The 18,385-nt window shown below is 30.2% G+C and overlaps 4 protein-coding genes across 5 annotated transcripts; 2 read left to right on the top strand and 2 right to left on the bottom strand.

The window, feature by feature from the left end:
• Window positions 1-310: 310 nt before the first annotated feature.
• On the top strand, window positions 311-1,357 carry mRpS17 (mitochondrial ribosomal protein S17). The gene is made up of 3 exons (XM_011495718.1): window positions 311-519; window positions 620-736; window positions 1,083-1,357. The coding sequence occupies exons 1-3, from the start codon at window positions 394-396 to the stop codon at window positions 1,326-1,328; spliced, it is 489 nt and encodes a 162-aa protein (XP_011494020.1). The 5' UTR covers window positions 311-393; the 3' UTR covers window positions 1,329-1,357.
• Window positions 1,358-2,862: 1,505 nt separating this feature from the next.
• Window positions 2,863-7,948, bottom strand: Fcp1 (RNA polymerase II subunit A C-terminal domain phosphatase Fcp1). Its single transcript, XM_011495717.1, has 7 exons — window positions 7,480-7,948; window positions 6,239-6,539; window positions 5,811-6,055; window positions 4,890-5,736; window positions 4,529-4,708; window positions 3,891-4,143; window positions 2,863-3,326 (listed from the first exon to the last, which is right to left on the bottom strand). The coding sequence occupies exons 1-7, from the start codon at window positions 7,689-7,691 to the stop codon at window positions 3,031-3,033; spliced, it is 2,334 nt and encodes a 777-aa protein (XP_011494019.1). The 5' UTR covers window positions 7,692-7,948; the 3' UTR covers window positions 2,863-3,030.
• A 1,199-nt stretch (window positions 7,949-9,147) lies between these two features.
• Top3alpha (topoisomerase 3-alpha) lies at window positions 9,148-15,901 on the top strand. Its single transcript, XM_011496071.1, has 13 exons — window positions 9,148-9,310; window positions 9,416-9,762; window positions 9,894-10,012; window positions 10,197-10,404; window positions 11,032-11,170; window positions 11,269-11,560; window positions 11,892-12,390; window positions 12,848-13,193; window positions 13,387-14,041; window positions 14,291-14,588; window positions 15,005-15,012; window positions 15,065-15,364; window positions 15,827-15,901. Exons 1-13 carry the CDS (start codon window positions 9,230-9,232, stop codon window positions 15,865-15,867), a joined length of 3,333 nt encoding a protein of 1,110 aa, XP_011494373.1. The 5' UTR covers window positions 9,148-9,229; the 3' UTR covers window positions 15,868-15,901.
• Cby (beta catenin antagonist chibby) lies at window positions 15,331-16,837 on the bottom strand. 2 transcript variants are annotated; one of them, XM_011495716.1, is made up of 4 exons: window positions 16,603-16,837; window positions 16,412-16,527; window positions 16,116-16,228; window positions 15,331-15,386 (listed from the first exon to the last, which is right to left on the bottom strand). In XM_011495716.1, exons 1-3 carry the CDS (start codon window positions 16,799-16,801, stop codon window positions 16,136-16,138), a joined length of 408 nt encoding a protein of 135 aa, XP_011494018.1. In that variant the 5' UTR covers window positions 16,802-16,837; the 3' UTR covers window positions 15,331-15,386; window positions 16,116-16,135. The 2 variants fall into 2 exon arrangements, with proteins under 2 accessions (XP_011494018.1, XP_011494017.1); XM_011495715.1 differs by lacking the exon at window positions 15,331-15,386 and having other exon boundaries at window positions 16,013-16,228.
• Window positions 16,838-18,385: the final 1,548 nt, after the last annotated feature.

The following is an 18,385-nucleotide window of genomic DNA, read 5'->3' as shown; positions in this document are numbered from 1 at the left end:
TAAAATGGGTATAAGAAAGTAATTTTCAATCTTAATACGATTAATTCTATGAGGGTTTTGTTACTACGTAAATAGTAATTACAATAGAGAATTTAAAAATACTTTATTATGATACTAGAACAAAATAACAATTTATTAATAGTAATGTTTACATTATATATGCATGCGATATGTGATCTTTCGAATAATTTCATAAATAATGTGCTTCAATTTTAATGCTTTATATTATAACACTACTGTTTCTCCTTATATATATATATATATATATATATATATATATATATTGTTAGAGACTTGGAACATTTTATCACAGCTGACGGTACTACTTTAGATAGTACTAGGTACTGGTACTCGCAGGTTTATCACGTGTGGTACATGCACTAGTCGTACCTAATGGCAAAACAAATAGTAGAGAAGGTAAAATTAAAATATTTACTAGGAATATGTATGCCGTCGAGTAAAACGTATGCATCAAGAATTCAAATTCCTGTATACGAATACGATGAATACTTACATATGGTACGAGACTGTTTTTAATAACCTTTAAGCGTCTTTTGATGTACATAATTTTTTGAGGTTATCGTTTATGTATAAACATTTTTCGTCTTTTTATATTTAGCACTTTAAGAAAAATAACTTCATATATGCTCATGACCCAGATAGAGTTTGCAAAGTCGGAGACACCGTTTTGGTACAAAATTTGGAAGAAAAACTGACCAAACTCATCACACATAAAGTAAGATTTATGTTAAATTTCTATAGTATTATTAAAAAAAATATTACTGCATAAAATAATTGATTATACAGTTGATAAATGAACCAAAAATTATTAAAATTTCTTATTTAAAATTAATTTTTATTAAATTGTACAAGGAGGTGGGATTATTAATTATACAATATATTTGAGTACTTTTAATACTTTATACACAAAGATTCATAATAAAGTAAAATTTTTCGATCGATCAACAATACGTGGTGTATATTTCTATAAAATATAAAATAGTACTTAAAAACAAAGTTATTTGGATATTCTAATCGCTATATTAACATATCATATAGTAAATTGAAACTTACTGTTTTAGGTTATTGAAGTTATTTATCCCGTTGGAGATATCACTGATCCAATTACAGGTAAAAAAGTTGCAGGTAGCGTATACAGAGATGACATCGCAGAAATAAATAAATTGTACGGCGAATCAGAAAATGCCTTTAATTATGATAAAGCACCACCTAAAGGATATCTAGAAGATAAAAAAGATTTTACACAAAAACCAGTTTATAAAAAGTATTATGAAGATCCAAACGATCCCCAACCTTACGGTGTTTAAAAATTTATTGGATAATAGAATTAATTAAGATTGTAAAAAAAAATGTTTTCTTATTAGTTATAATATTAAATAGAGTTTTTTTTTTATTTATACCTTGTATTATAAGTTTTATGAAATTGATAAACAATTTTTAATTGCGTCTTGTCAAATATTTATTTTAAATCTTTCAAAATTATATATCTTCTATTTTAAAACCAACGTTCATGAAATGGTCTAAACTTTTTCAGTCAATTCATACAGATTATTTTTAATCTCATAATTTTCATATTTGTAATTATAATTTAAACTAAAGATCTTGACGCAATACCCATCATCAATTTCAATGTCAAATAATTAAGAGATACTGAGCATTATTAATGATAATAATTATAATGTTTAACTTATGTAACATTTGGAAATTAAATTTAACGATTCGAGTAATTTTGAATAACACTTAGTATTGTCTAATTAAATTAACTTAAAATAATTTTAACAAATAAATTGTACTTCTTAATGTAATTCTCGTATTTTAACTCATCATTTTTTTTTTATTAATTATAAGTTTTTATTAACTACTGATACCAAATATTAGGAAAGGGTATCGTTTATTATAAGACTTTCTTTAGTAATGGAAATCTGTCTATTTTCTAAATATTCGCCACTCAAGATGTTATAGATATTAAATCCAGTAATGTATTTAACGTTTGGTGTTGAGCAACCTTTTGTACATTTCTTATTTTTTCGTACAATTATTACGTATAGCGTGTAAGAATGAAATAGTATCAAACTATTAGAACATGAAACTAATAATTTTATGTTTCTACTATGAAATTTATTAATACTGTTTGGTTTATAATTTTGAATGCACGCAGTTGAATTCTTATTTACAGTAAAAAAAAAATCATAAATAAAGTTGAAATATAGTATAAAGATGTACATTGTATTCCTCCTTAAAATATGAAATTTAACTAAAATACTAAGAAAACATTAATGAAAAAGATTGTTGGTTTTAGTAATTTAAAGATATAAAAAGGAAAAGCATATAATCAAATCGATCAAATTAAGTTTAAGCAAAAAACGCGTTATAAATTAAATAAATAATTAATTTAGCGTATTCTAATCTAATGACAAACCAATAAAGCTTCACTGAATACATAAGATCAAATTAATATTTGTAATTGATGATAAATTACTAAATATAATAAATTCTTAAAAAATACTTAAGTGATTTTCAATTATTTAAGTATAATTTTTATCCAATCAAGCAAATATTAAGAAAATCATATAGTTTATATTTTTGGAGCCCTGACGATCTCTAAAAATTGTAATGAAATCTGTAATTTATACAATAAAATTAGGTGTAAAATAAAAAAGCAATACAATTTTAATAAAAAATCTAATAAAATATAGATATAAAATATTTCATTTCATTGTTTAAAATAAATGAAATGCTTAAAAGTTAATTTTCATACGATTTATAATAAAAGCCATACGTAATCACCTGTAAAAAATTTTCTCTTTAGATAACTCTTCAACACTTGAAAAATCTTATTATGTAAATATATTTTCTTTCCATTATTCAATAGACTTTTTTTTAATCTACAAGTATGTACTCTCATTCTCATAGAAAAGGTAAACTTTCACTTTGTTGTCCTATCACACTCTTAAATTTTACAAATTTTCTATTATAACAATTTTTTAAACATATTCTCATTCAACAACATCAATCAGACATGAATTCCCTTTCGAGGGCCGCACCCATTGCATTCCATTCGCGTTCATCCTCCATGTCTTCGGTTTCAAGATCACAGACGGAATCCTGAGAATTATCTCCAAGATCAAGATCATCGGGTAAAGCTTCACCTCGTCGAAAACGCGTCACTGGGTCATCCTCTTCTTCATCATCATCGTCATCGACATAACATTGTGTCTTACCATCGTCGTCTGTGGACTTACTACCGATGCTATCATTGTCGCTGTTTTTTCTTCGTTTCTTTAGAGATGGAATTTCATCATAATCTACAATTGGTTCATGATAATTAGTATTTATTTTATTTAAAACGTTTATTATTATTATTATTTTTTTTTTTTTTTTTTGAGTACCAAAAATTCATTCTTTGAAGTACTTATAACACATAAAAAGCTGTAGAATAAAATTATTAGGTACTTTATAATAATTATTATTAATAAAAGCGTTATTAAATTTAAGAACAACTCCATAATTACTTTTATTTAAATTTAATTTTATTATATAACAGTGTAAACATATAATTTATATATATATATTTGTATACAATAATTATAGCAGTAAAAGAAGTAATGTTTAAAGTGTTTATATATTATAAAAATAAATAAACTGTAACTGATTGAAAATTTGTATTGAATAAATAAATCTAAATAATACAAAATTTTAATACAATTAAATTAATTGTTGTTATTTTTTTTTATTATTTTTTTTTTTTAAATAAATACCAAATTTTTTCAAAAGAATGAGACATTTTGATTTTAAAAATGTACAACCGGTCAATGAATTTTCTTCAACAAATATTGAAAATTTAAATAAAAATTTATAACAATACTCACAGCCATATATGTCATTGGAATCTGAATCATGTTCCCTTTTACGAACTTTTTCATCATCATCCGAATCATCGAATATATCTTCGAGATCAGACATGTCTTCATTAACTTCTTTATCCATATTTGCGATCTCCTCCTGGGTAAAGATCATCAACGGATTGATGGTATTGGCAAAATTATTTTCCGTTTTTGGGGTGACATCCTCCACGTGCTCGGGTGTACTACAATGTGCCGGTGGCTTCCTGAATTCGCGAGCCTACGGTTACTTAGTCGTTATAGATAGACATACGTTAGCTTGAATATTTATTTAGAACACATTAATAAATAAATCAACACCGATATTATCGAAGTATTTGTATCTTGAAGCTATTTGGTAAAATAGTAGCTATCGTACATTTTTGATATTTCGTTAAATTTTTGTACTACTCAATTTTTGGAGATTAAGGAAATTAATTAAGAAAAGTATTTAGTATGTTCAGATAGTATGAACTTATAGCTTTATAAGGCACATCACTTTTCTTTAAAATAGAGTTAAGAAAATCTTTTAATTAACGAATAGAATTATATCATTCAATTACATTGAATGATATATCATTCAACTGCATTAAGTCTTTTATATTATTTCAAATAATTTTTTTTACCTTGTGTAATGGTACTTCTTTTAGAGGATACAAGCGCTCGTCAACGTGTTCCCATCGTTCCGCGCAAGTCCACAGCCAATCTGGATTGACTATTTTAACTTTGCCCTGTCTCTTTGCCTCTCGTACTTTGACCGTTCCTGGCTGAATAGCTACTAAATGAGTAGACTGCTTTGTGAGATCCTATAAGTAAATGCAACACAGATATTAAAAATTTTATTTGCATTTAATTTTATGTAATGTTTGTGTAATATTAATATTACAAATGCTTACATACTTATTGGATAAAATGTGAAATTATTCAAGTGTTTAGGGTAAAAAATTTGTCGATCCACATTCAAAGTTGTAATAAATTAATTAATACCTGCGAAACTTGTGCTCCAAATGCCCTAGCCACTTTATAAGCGCGACTTTGATGAAGCTTCTGATTATTTGGCACAAGACCACTAAATGTTAAACACAACCCTTCCAATACACGAGATCTGACTTTTGGAATTATTTCTCTAAGAGTTTTTGATTTTGTTTCGATTTCCGCTTCCGTATAAAATTCTGTATGTATTCTCTTTAGTATATCTTCTAAATATAATAAATAATCATCCTGATCCTCCATTTCTTTACTGTTGAATTGTAGTTGATCCTCTTGTTTTTGCTTTTCCTTCTTACCCCTACCGTGCTTCTTTTTGGTTTTCAATTTTTCTGAATTAATACTTTTACTTTTACTTTTGCAATCCATCTTATTAGATGCTTGATTACTTTCTGCAGTTTCAGAATTATTATTACTCGCCTCTTTTAGATCATCATCCTCGCTAATCTTCTCAGTTACTCTTATTTCGTTAATGTTTTCAGCTTGTTCTCCCTCCGCATTTTCTGGATTTTTGGTATCGTTCTGAGAATGAACTTCCTCCGCATCTTTATTATTAATTTCTTTAATTTTATCTATATTTTCATCTTTATCTTCATCGTTATCATTTTTACCGGATTTGCCATTTTCAGTACTATCGTTGGAATTGGCATCCTGCAATGCTTCTTCGGTGAGGGATTTTGGTGGACTAGGATCGTCATGTTTTCCCAGACCTGGCGGTACATTTATATCGCCAGTATGTAAAAAGAAATGGTATGGTTTTACTTGAACTAAATTTGCGCAACCTTGCCACACGTCATCTCTATCATCGATAATACAAACCATGTCTACCCCACAAGGAAATAAAGCTCTGTAGGATAAACAATGAGTATTTTTACAAAATGAGAAAGAGTAAAATATTTGATTAATAAAATAATAATATACTTGAGATTTGCAGTTTTAGATTGTGGGTCGAAGCACTCGTCTCTAGATAATATTCTGTGGGAAAATAGCTTCCCATCATTATCCAAAAGTGCAGCTACTCTATGAGCATATTGCCGTGCTCCAAATGTACAAATATGCAATTCATAAAGCTTACTAACTTCCGATAAAAAATGTCTTGTATGCGGTCTTAATCTTGTGTGATACCATGGCGAGGCTGGTCCATAAAGTTGAAAATGATGTACATCCTAAAATTTAGAATATTTATGAAGTGTATGCTCATGACTATCCGTTAAATTGAAATAAAAAATCCACTTAATTATTATTATTACATATATATATATATATATATATATATATATATATGTATAATTTTTTATAATTTATAATTTTATAGCAATATTTACAAAAAATCTTAATCTCTTTTATACCTCCATATTAGCTGGAATATTATCATTTGTGGTATGAACAATAGTTTGATCGAGATCAACTAACAATACTAATTGTTTATGTTTCAATAATCTCTCTTTATCTTCCCTACCAATTTTTTCTGCCAATTCAGCTGTTACTTTTAATTCTGGAACACTGTGAACCATAGGTACATTAGCTTGGGATACAAATGTTTTGTCAGGATTTTCATCAAATTCTTTTCTCAAGTCAGCTCCACATTCAGCACATAAGTCTTTCATAACTGTCGGATGCTTACATCCTTCCATTAGGAGTACAGGTTGCCTATAAAAATAATATCATTGCTTAATTAACGTATTTTATATGTTATTTTTAAACGTAAAAGGAAAATTCATTATAAATTTTATTTTTAAATTTAAGACAATAAATCTGCAAATCTAATGGTAAAATGGTATGTTATGAATAAAAGTAAAGTGGCAATAGTAAATATACAGGAGATATTTATGGAAGGAGATGTTTATATCATACTAATATAGGCAATAATTCATAAGTATTTGATTTAACAAATTCTTAAGTTTATTTAAAGTTTATAATATTAACTGCAACGTGCTTTAATCTATGGAATAAAAAGTAATTTTTGCTTACTTTCATTGGGAGGCGAATTAAAGTATAATAAGTAATTGAATAGGATTGGACAATAATTATTATCCGCTATGCCTTTGAAAATAAGTGAATAATATCCACGTTAACAAGAAAAAAATGTTCAATGTATTTTTATTTAAGGAGTATAAAATCATAATTAAAAATATCTTTTTAAAATTAATGAATTAGATTGTTAATCGAATAATAAACATTTATATATTTATTAAATATTAAAAGATGAAGTAAAAATTTTTTAATTTGTATTCAGTATAAAGTAATTTTAAATCGCTTATAAAATTTCAATAAAAAATAAATGAAGAGAATTAATTAAAATGCCTGTAAATAAATTATAAACGGCGGATATGAAATCTACAAAATATGTAGTTAATTTAATTTGAAGATAATGCAAATGCTTAAGAATAGGAATGCACAAATGGCAATAAGTTTAAGTAGTCGGGAAAGGATTGGAGACAATAACTATGCGTGCAAGTGAAAATTCCAATATCAAATGCAATGCGAATAGTAAGAAACGGGCATACTCGAATGAAAATAAACACAATAGACAAAGCCTTTCGAGGTTAGGGCTCCAAGATGAGACTTATAAGACGTTTTGATACTGTACCCTGGATGAACGACTTCATTATCTTTAACAAGGAGTTTGACAATACGGCCAAATTGCGTAGCTCTCAATTTTTTCTCTATTTGGCCAGTAGCCACATCATGATACAATAATAATATTCTTCCAGCGGTAACCATTGTACCCACTGACACTCTCCACTTCTTGATTCTCGATGGCTGATCTTCTTTTGGAAAGTTTACTTCGACGCTCGACATGATGCGTCACTTAAATTGTTGATTAACTCTTCTCGTGCGTTTGTAGACTACACTATACGTATGTGATGCTATTTTTTTTTTCTTTTTTTTTTTTTTAATATTTTTTTCTTTTTCAATATCTCTTCGGATATTTCTCCCCCTAACCCCGATACTGCGGAACTGTTTTTACGCGGGAGACTGAAAGTGTAAACAGACGCATATGTTGCTGCTCCTCTGCATGCTTTCAAGGGTTTCAACAGTCGACTGCTGCATCATTAAATGCAACCTATGCAATAAAAAAATTCATTAACATAAATGATTGATATACAATTCAAGTTGCTGTTGCATTTGTTTGATTAATCTTATGGTCCCTTGGTTAATAATCACAATAATGCCAATTATTGACTATATTATTTATTAATTGCAGCTCGTATGCATTTTAACGTACGCATTCGCATAAACGTGCGGGCATAGCGCAAGCGTGCGCGTACGCACATAAGTAAGCGTAGAAATTCGATTTAGCCATTAGATTCAAATTATTCAAAATTATTGTGAAATATGTGCTGCCGAGAGACTCGTTAGTTTTAATTTAATTTTAAATTTATTAATAAAACTGAGACTTTGAATTATGTCATAATTGTCGTAAAAATATATTAATGTAAGATTTATAATAATATGCAATTGTTAAGTTTAAATGATTCATTACAATTTTATAAATTACATTAGTTTTATGAATTTGTACACGGGGGCGTGCGCGCGCGCGCGCACACGCACACACGCGCACACACACACACACACTCTCTCTCTCTCTCTCTCTCTCTCTCGCAATTTAATGACTTAGAAAACTTTGTTTCTTGGGACGGCAAACTAATTTATTAAGTAATTTGTCACTTTTACATTTAAATATATTTAAGATATATTTTAAAAATAAGCGAATATCTATCTATTCATACGTGAACATCAAATTATTTTAATTTCAAAACAATCTATGCGATACGTTAGCATAAGAATTATGCGACTACGCACACACGCATATACGCACACACGCGCAAAAAAGCGTAAGTAACGCGCAATGATATTGCGTACGGAAAAGCGCGAAAAGTGTATTAGCAATGTGTTGGAATAATAAGAATGGCGTTGAATGTCGGCGGCACTTGATAGAAGAATTTCAATTTTTAGGCATATAATTTTGTTGTTTTTATTGCAATTTACATCAAGTAAAATTGTGCAATCAGTAAGATTATTATTATTATTATCGCGTATGTATACTTTTTAAAGTTTCTTCAAAAGAAATATTTACAAAGTATTTACAAATTCGAAATGACAATTGTACCGCCTACATCGTACGTACATTGTATATAACCTTTTCAAAATATTAATTTTTCCTTAAATAATTTTCAAATGTTTTTATTGTTATTTAAATGAGAGTAGTTGCAGGAAAATCATCGGCATACATTCATAAATCAATGTGCGTTAGAAAAAAATTATTCTTTTATACAACATAGCAAATAACAATATTCAAATGCCATAGTAAAATTAGATTGTCCAAAGTAGGAACAATGAAGATTTTAAATGTTGCTGAGAAAAATGATGCTGCCAAAAATATTGCAGGATATTTATCGAGAGGCAATTTACGACGGGTACATATTTTTATATATATAGATTTTCAAATAATAAGATTTTAAATCTAACTATAGTTTATCCGTTATATATTTAACAATTGTGTTTTTTTATTATTATTTAAGAGAGAAGGACTCTCCAAATTTAATAAAATATATGAATTCACGAGTCAACTGTGGAATCAAAATTGTCAAATGATCATGACTTCTGTCTCTGGACATTTAATGGGATATGATTTTGTCGGTACTTATCGTAAATGGTACGGTTGCTCACCGCTTACGCTTTTTGATGCACCAATTATTAAAAGTTGTACAGACGCGTCTTATGAGAAAATTAAAAAGACTTTAGAAAAGGAAGTTAAATCTTGCAGCGCTTTAATTATATGGACAGATTGTGATAGGGAGGGAGAAAATATAGGCTTTGAAATAATTCAAGTTTGTCAAGCTGTGAAACGTAATATACAAATATACAGGTATGCTCAATCTTGCGCTTACATTGTGGTTCCAAATGATAATATAATATCGTTTATTTAAATAATTGTATTTTAATATTGCAAAGATTATTTTAACAAGTCGATTAAATGACATAAAATATTAATTTTAGGGCAAAATTTTCTGAAATTACACAAATTTCTGTGGATAGAGCTCTTCAAAATTTAGAAGAACCAAACAAAGCTATAAGCGATGCAGTTGATGTACGAAGCGAACTAGATTTAAGAATAGGTAATGAGATTAATTTGAAAATATTTGACATTGAATTCACCTATTGTATCACATAAAAATTAAAATTTTTACATCTACGCATATAAAATACAATTTTATGATTTTTAATTTTAAACGGCAGAAAAATATTTATTTATCGGAATGATTGCAAATATATTAAATCTAATCAATATTGAATACGTAGGTGCTGCCTTTACAAGGTTTCAAACTATGAGGCTTCAAAAGGCATTTCCTAGAAATTTAGCAGAAAAACTTATAAGTTATGGACCATGCCAATTTCCAACATTAGGATTTGTGGTTGAAAGATTTCTAGCCATTGAAAGGTTTCAATCAGAACCTTACTGGAAATTGAAAGTTACACATTTTCAAAATGATCTTACGGTGGAATTTAGGTATGATATATGAAAAAGATTTCTCAATAAAAAAAAAAAGTGATTTTCTCATTTTAAAAGATTTATTACAATTGGCAAATCCGCAATTCTTTAACAAATAAAGTTTCAAAGCAACAGCTCAGAATAAATTGCTAAATTAAAAAGAAGACAATTTTATTTGCGAAGCCAAATAAAGTTGATTAGTAGTTTTCAAAATGCATTATGCAGAAAGAAAATTTACTAGGACATAAATATATGTATAAGTTTGTTTTATATTTTCCTTGATAAAATTTAAACAGTTATAATTAATATATATTTTTAAATAATCAATTAATTATATTAATGCTTATAAATTAATTATATTAATACTTCGGTATAATACCGATTTTTATTTAACAATTTGATATACCGATGACATTAAATAAAAATAATTAAGATCTATTTACATTTTCAATTTACACATTAGAGAGTTTGTTTACTTTCGATCATACAGTTTTGTATAATTATGAAAAATATCGATCAAATATATCAAATTTAAAAACTTAAGGCAGAAAAATTGATAGCAGTGTTGGCATTACACATTCTCCTAATTATCAAATGTATCTGTATACTAATTTTCCTTTAATTACATTTAATGTTTTAACGTAGATGGGCTAGAAACAGACTGTTTGAAAAATTACCTTGCGAAGTTTTTCTAGATATATGTCAAGAAAATTCACAGGCTACGGTGGAGAAGGTGACGAGTAGACCTAAAAGTAAATGGAGACCATTGCCACTTGATACAATTGTAAATATGTTTGCGTGTTATTATTTTAATTGAACAATAAAAAATAAAACAATTATAGCAATTAATAGTTAATAAATAATCCTTTTAAACTATTGCAGGAATTGGAGAAACAAGGCTCGCGTAAGCTGCATCTCAATGCGAAAGAAACAATGAAAATAGCTGAAAAGTTGTATTCCCAAGGATTCATTAGTTATCCGCGTACCGAAACTAACATATTCCCAAAGGAGATGAACTTGATGCAGTTGGTCACCCAGCAGGCGGTGGAAAACACGGGTTGGGGCAGATACGCGCAACGCGTCCGAGACGAAGGCATAACACCAAGACAGGGCAAAAAAAGTGATCAGGCTCATCCTCCGATTCACCCGACAAAGTTTACCGACTCCTTGCAAGGTACTCTCTCAGCGAGAATGCACATCTTATTAAATTTTTATCGATAACTTAATCATGATGTTGCACGTATTTATCCACGTATTCCACACATCATTATCGAATTGTTACTTCTTGATGATTTGATATAAAATCTTTATCCGTAATGCTCTTAAGAGCCTTAATTATTGTATATTAAATCATTGAAAGAGCATCTTCCGAAAGGAATGAAGAAGAAAGGTTCTTTATAGTTAATATATGATGTGCTTAAATTGAGAAATGAAAATGTATGCCCGCGACTATTGGTTGGGACATAGTTCTAAAGTTAATATAATTTTTTAATGGAATTTTTCAGGGAATGAAGCGCGAGTGTACGAATTTGTAGTGAGGCACTTTCTGGCTTGCATTTCAAAAAATGCCGAAGGACACGAGACGATTGTCGAGATCGATATAGCGGGCGAGAAATTCCTGACAAACGGCTTGCAAATATTAGCGAAAAACTACTTAGAGGTCTATATATACGAGAAATGGAACGCTAAGGAGATCCATATATATGAGCAGGGACAGACTTTTATGCCGACTACCATTGATATGCTCGAGGAGTCGACTTCGCCACCGAATCCCTTGACCGAGGCCGACCTCATTGCGCTTATGGACAAATATGGAATTGGTACTGACGCCACTCATGCCGAACATATTGAAACGATCAAATCTCGCTTTTATGTGGGGCTAAAGGATAGCAAGTATCTAATGCCCGGGAGGTTGGGTATCGGCCTTGTCATGGGCTACGACCGCATGGGATTTCAAATGTCCAAGCCTCACCTCAGAGCTGAACTGGAGAACGATTTAAAATTGTTAGTTTTTCGGCATTTTGTTATTTATTTATTTTTTCTTTTAAACGTGTAATAGTTATGTGCTCTCTCTCTCTCTCTCTCTCTCTCTCTCTCTCTCTCTCTCTCTCTCCCTCTCCCTCTCCCTCTCTCTCACTCTCGCACTCTCATCCTTACTCCTTATACATTCAATTCCCATTAATTGTGTGTTAAAATGAACTTTTTCATTTTGATATAATTATGAAATAGTAATTTATTAATTTATTAATAAAATAATTAATAAAATAATAGATAAATGTATACCGATGAATGTAAAATCACGTTGGTTCTTTAACACCGTTTTTCTTAAATTTATTTATTTTATTATATATACGGGGCACTAGAAAAAAGAATAGATACATTTACTTCAAAGTACGTAAGAAGTACATACGTAGAGAAATAAACATTCCAACAAAATTCGCGTTTACTTACTTTTCTACAGAATTTGCGATGCACTAAAGCACCCTGACGAAGTACGTCAATGTCAAATAAATAAGTACCGCGAAGTGTTCAAGCAGGCCGTGGCAATGGCTAACGTTATCGACACGGCGCTCTCCGAGTACTTGGACGAGCAGCCGTCCAGGATCGAAGCGGCTGATATCCCAGTGACCGTGGAGGACGTGCCCATCCTCAAGTGTCCCAAATGTAATTCCGATATGGTTCTGAAAACGAAGAGGCAAGGAAATGGGAAGTTCATCGGCTGCATGGCCTATCCCACTTGCAATAATGTCATATGGTTACCGGACAGTGTCGAGGACGTGGAGGTCCTGAACGAGGGCTGCAGTCTCGTAAGCTATATTTTCTCGTACCACGTCAATACGAGGAAATTTTTTGATAAATAATGCTTTAATAAAAAGCACTCTCATTTCTTTTATAATTCTCTATTATATCGCTCGATTTATTCAAATTACTTATGAGCTTAAACTCACATCGTGGAACCAGTTGAGGAAATATAAAACAACGATTTCTCATGTACCATAGTGCCCGAGTAACATATTGAAGAAGATAAAGGTAAAATTGAAGCGAAATGCGTTCCCGGTCCTCGGTCCCACCTATACTGCGTGTATAGGGGGCTGCGACACCATGTTCAACAACATGATGGGTGTGTTGGGGCACACGGTCCGACGAACCCAGGGTATCAACGACACCGGCTATGAGAGTAACGTCTCATCGGGTGGACGTTCGACTCAGGTCTCGACTAGGCGCGGGCAGCCAGCGTCGAGAAGTGGTAACGCCGTATCTTCATCGAGAGGTAGTAATGCCCCGGCTACATCGAGAAGTAGTAATTCCACGGCTACATCGAGAAGTAGTAATTCCGTGGCTACATCGAGAAGTAGTAATTCCTTGGCTACATCGAGAAACAACAGTACAGGAGGCCTTTTCGCATCTTCTTCGAGGAACAGCAGTGCCGGGGGTTTCTCCACACCTCGTTCGATAAACAGCAACGCCAGAGATTTTTCCGCACCGATAAACAATGGTGCCGGGGGTTCTTTGACCACTGACATTAGACGAGCACCAACTGCGAGTACCAGCGTGATGAATTATGACTGGGGTAACGAGAACAACACCGAGATCGTGTGCAATTGTCACGAGCCGGCCAAACAATTGGTAGTGAGGAAGGAGGGTCCTAATCAAGGTCAATTTATTTCTTATCGACTGACTTATTATCGTTTATAGCTTGAATTAACTTATAACGACTCGTTTCTCAGTCATTTTTGACCTTTTGTAAAATTATTATCATTTTGCAATTTTACTCTAATGCAAGGTATTTAAAAATTTTAAGCTGTCAGGCACCCATTTAAGCAATGCAGTAGCGTTTTAAAATTTTTACTACATATAACACAAAGTTCAGAATTCGATAAATGTTTCATTATTTTTATTCTAGGTAGACAATTTTATAAGTGCGCCAAGCCAGCGGGAGAGGGTTGTAATTTCTTTCTTTGGAGTACCGAAGCTAATCCCGAACCAGCTAATAACACTACATCATCGATGCAAAGATCATCGCAAAACCATTGGAGCTCGAATCAGACCTTCCAGAATAACGAGCAAAATTATCAAAATCCTTCGAGCAGCAGGCAAAATAGTTGGAATTCATTCGAAAATTCTACGAACTGGGACGATGATACAACCGGATGGAACAGTAGTAACGAAATAATGTGTAATTGTGGCAATACAGCAAAAAAGTAAGATCGATTAACAATTCTATTAATGTAGTACTGTGGCGATGAAAATGCTTTCGTTTATCATTTCAAGTTGACTTATTAGTGCCTTTTAATAAATGTTCATTCAATTATTTTAACGAAGTTTAATAAAGCACTTTAATAGAGCAGTAAATAGAAAATTTTGTAAGTATTTGTAGAGGGGAGGAGGTGGGGCATTGATTAATAAGTTAAAACGCGGATCTTTGTTGCTGTTTTTTTTTTTTCCCCCATATTTCATCATATTTATAGAATTTTTTAATTATTTATTATAATAGAATCTAGACGATGATAATATCTTTGATAATAATAAATTTACACATATTTTGAATTTGCAAAGGCTTATTAACAGAGCTTTGCTGAAAAGTGAAATTTAAATTTCAACAATGCAATCACGTTAGGAGCAGAAGTATATAATAAATATAATATTTATAGCACAATAATTGAATAAAAAGGATGAGATGAAATGACGGAGCTGTCGACTAAATGTTGTTTTAGGCTGACGGTAAATAAGGATGGTCCGAACAAGGGTCGTCAATTTTACCGTTGCTCGCAGAGTTCTGGCAATTCCTGCAACTTCTTCCAGTGGATCGACAACGTCGACAGGGGCTCGTCTGGACAAAGCAGTAGGGCTGACCCGTCGAGAAGGGAAGAGGGCCAGGGAAGAAGACGTGGTAGCGGAGCAATGAGCGGTCCCAGCTTTAGGCGCCCTCGAGCAGCTGGAAGCGTCAGACGCAAATGTGGCATCTGCGGTGTCGAAGGTATTACTCGAAATTCTTGTCTCTATGTTTGTAAGAGGAATGTTAATAAAATAGTACAGGACTCGGTAATCGTTCAGTGATATAAGCCCGTTTTACATTAAATTTTTATTGTGGATCATACGATACGTCTATGAAAAGCGGAAAAGATTTTGCTATTCCTTTAATGTTTTTTTTTCAACTTCTAATTTACGATAGCAAAATTACAATTTTTTTGTCAATTATATCTATTGTATGTACTTTGTAAATACAATTAAAACATTATGTAAAACAGTATTTTACATAATATTATTCTTATATTAATGATTTAAGTGGTTAATTTCTTTTAATTTCACCATTATAGTCAGTCTTAGGAATAATGTTATGATTTTTTTTTTTTTTTATTTTGATAGAATATTTTAATTAAAGAACATAGTGTAGATTTATAGTCTATAGATTAATGATTAAATTTTGTTATCGTTTCAGGCCACACGAAAAGAACATGCCCTCTTAATGCCATGGACTAACGACGAATCAACAAGTTATAATTTACCATCAATTGTACATTACAGACAGACTAACTTATTAATTATTACTTTTACAGTTTTTATATGGATAAATAATTTATTTATTAGTTAAATGTAAATATGATAGATAATGAAGATACATTGGGAAATTTGTGAATACTTTAGTCAATGTCATGCAAAGAGTCAATCATTCTGAATTACAATGAAAATGTACTTTACATTCAACCATATTTCATATATAACATTACATTTATTTCTTTTTATTGATTCAAGTTGCAGTTCGTTTACTAGTATAATGTTTACTACGTAAACTTTCGAGTTCTTCCTTATCAACATTAGCGTTCACAGTAGCTTGTGTTAACTGAAAACAAAAAACAAAAAAAAAAACAAACAAAAAAAAAAACAAAAAACAAAAAAAAACAAAACAAAAAAATTCGTCAAGCATATAATTATATAAATGCAAACATTTATAAATTTAAAGACAAATTAAAATTTTTATATTATATTTTTTATAAATACTTTTGTAAATTTGTCTAATAATTACCATATCCAATAAAAGTTCAAATTTTATTTTCAATAAATTGTTTTCCTCTTCCAGCTTTTTAATTTCCTTTTTTAGTTTTTCATTCTCTTTGAATGTACAGCCTACTTTTCCAGATTCTACAAATAAAATAAATTTTACATTAATTATCAAAGGCTTTACCAACATTTATAAGAATTTTAATATAACTTTACCAGGTACCCATAATCCAGCATCAAAAACTGCTTGCTGATCTCCTAAACAAATTCGAATTTCTCCAATGTTTGGTCCCAGTTCCTTTTCAATCTTTTTAGGACTCAAATCTTTAGTGGACAATGACACCGAAGCTTTTCTCGTCGGTGTTTTCTTTGGAGAAAAGGTAGTTTTATTTAACCAATTTGGCATTTTCATCATTTTTGCTCGCAATTGTTTACATTATTTTTCATAAAATAAAAATACAAGTACAATTGGCTTGTAGTTTGGAACTGTAAATCGACGTGCCATATCAATATATTAATATTATTATAAAAATATTACATTTTCATCTTTAAATTTATTCTTTATAATTATAGTTTTTATTTGCTTTATAAAATTTACATCTCTTATACTAATTGATTGTTTCTTACAAGAATACTTATTATAATTTTTTTTTTCTTCCTTTTTTATACTAATTGATTAAAGAACAAATATTATATCAGACGAACAAATTGTTTGATTGCTTTTAAATGGCTTTACAACTTATTATAAATTCAATTATTATACATTAAAAACTAGTGATTATAGATAAATTTTTAATCATACTGCAAAAATTATATAAGTATTTTTACTTGTATTTTATACAATAAACAGTGGTTAACAACAACACAAAGTTTTTTACTCGATCATTATTTGATAAATTCGCTTTGTTTACATATTTTTAGTTGGCTGGCAACCAATAACCAGATGCGTACGCGCGTGTGTTTGTGTGCGTTCATTTTTGTTTGCTTGCAAACGTTTCCGCAGGTGGCGCCAACGTAGGAACAAAAGTATTTTATCGCTTTATTTTGCAGTTCGTCGGGCATAGCCAATAGTTTTATGGGTTGTCGCGATCTCTCCTCTTCCTCCTCCTCCTCCCCCTCCTCCTCCTCCTCCAAGGATGAGCGATAATATGTTTTTGCAGTGTTAAACGCGAACAAAATTGAAAGTTGTGTTAAACCAAGAGAGAGAGAGAGATGCTGACATTCAGCGATTTTATTAATCATTAATAATTTATAGTTTTACAAATAATTATCGTGTTTTTCATCTTTGCATATAATTACGGCCTTGCGTCGATCTTTATTGTTCCAGTTTTTGAACATTTTGAAACAAGGCTTTAACGCCAATAAAATATTTCAGTGACGCAGAATTTTGAGAAACTCGACTTATCGTTTTATTATATTTAATTTTAAACGGTTTCGCATAAAGTAATAAAATGAGGAGGAAATTTTAACAACATTTCTAGGTTATTTTTGGCATACGTACACTTTGTCATTTTATTATCTCTCTTTATTTCCTATACAATTTCGAGGCTATGATCATTTTCTAGGTAGTAGTACTTTTGATTTAGAAAACCAAGTGATTTTTAAGATATTATGTGGATATAAATGTGCAATTTAAAGAGTATTTTTTAATTTTATCATTCAAGTGTTTTGTGAAATAAAGAAAACGATGTGGCTTGCTTAACATTTATGGTAATAAAATGTCATTGCATTGCGATCGATGCTTGTTTAATATTTAACTGTATTTTAGAAAGAAACTTATTAATTGAAAATTATTAATAATAGATTAATTAATCTGTACTATTTGAGTAATATTTCATGCCCTAACTTGTATATACTTGAAGTTAAATTAGCATAAAAATAAAATAAATATATAACATTTCAACTACCTATTTTCATGGAAAATACTTTTTAAACAAGTTTGTACAATAATTGCAATTATTTGTTTTATTGTTAATGAAGTTTTGAATAGTATAATATA

The sequence above is a fragment of the Ceratosolen solmsi genome, unplaced genomic scaffold (assembly GCF_000503995.2).
Source record: "Ceratosolen solmsi marchali unplaced genomic scaffold, CerSol_1.0 scaffold11, whole genome shotgun sequence".
NCBI classification, from domain to species: Eukaryota; Metazoa; Arthropoda; class Insecta; order Hymenoptera; family Agaonidae; genus Ceratosolen; species Ceratosolen solmsi.
This window is presented reverse-complemented; position numbering and strand designations above follow the sequence as displayed.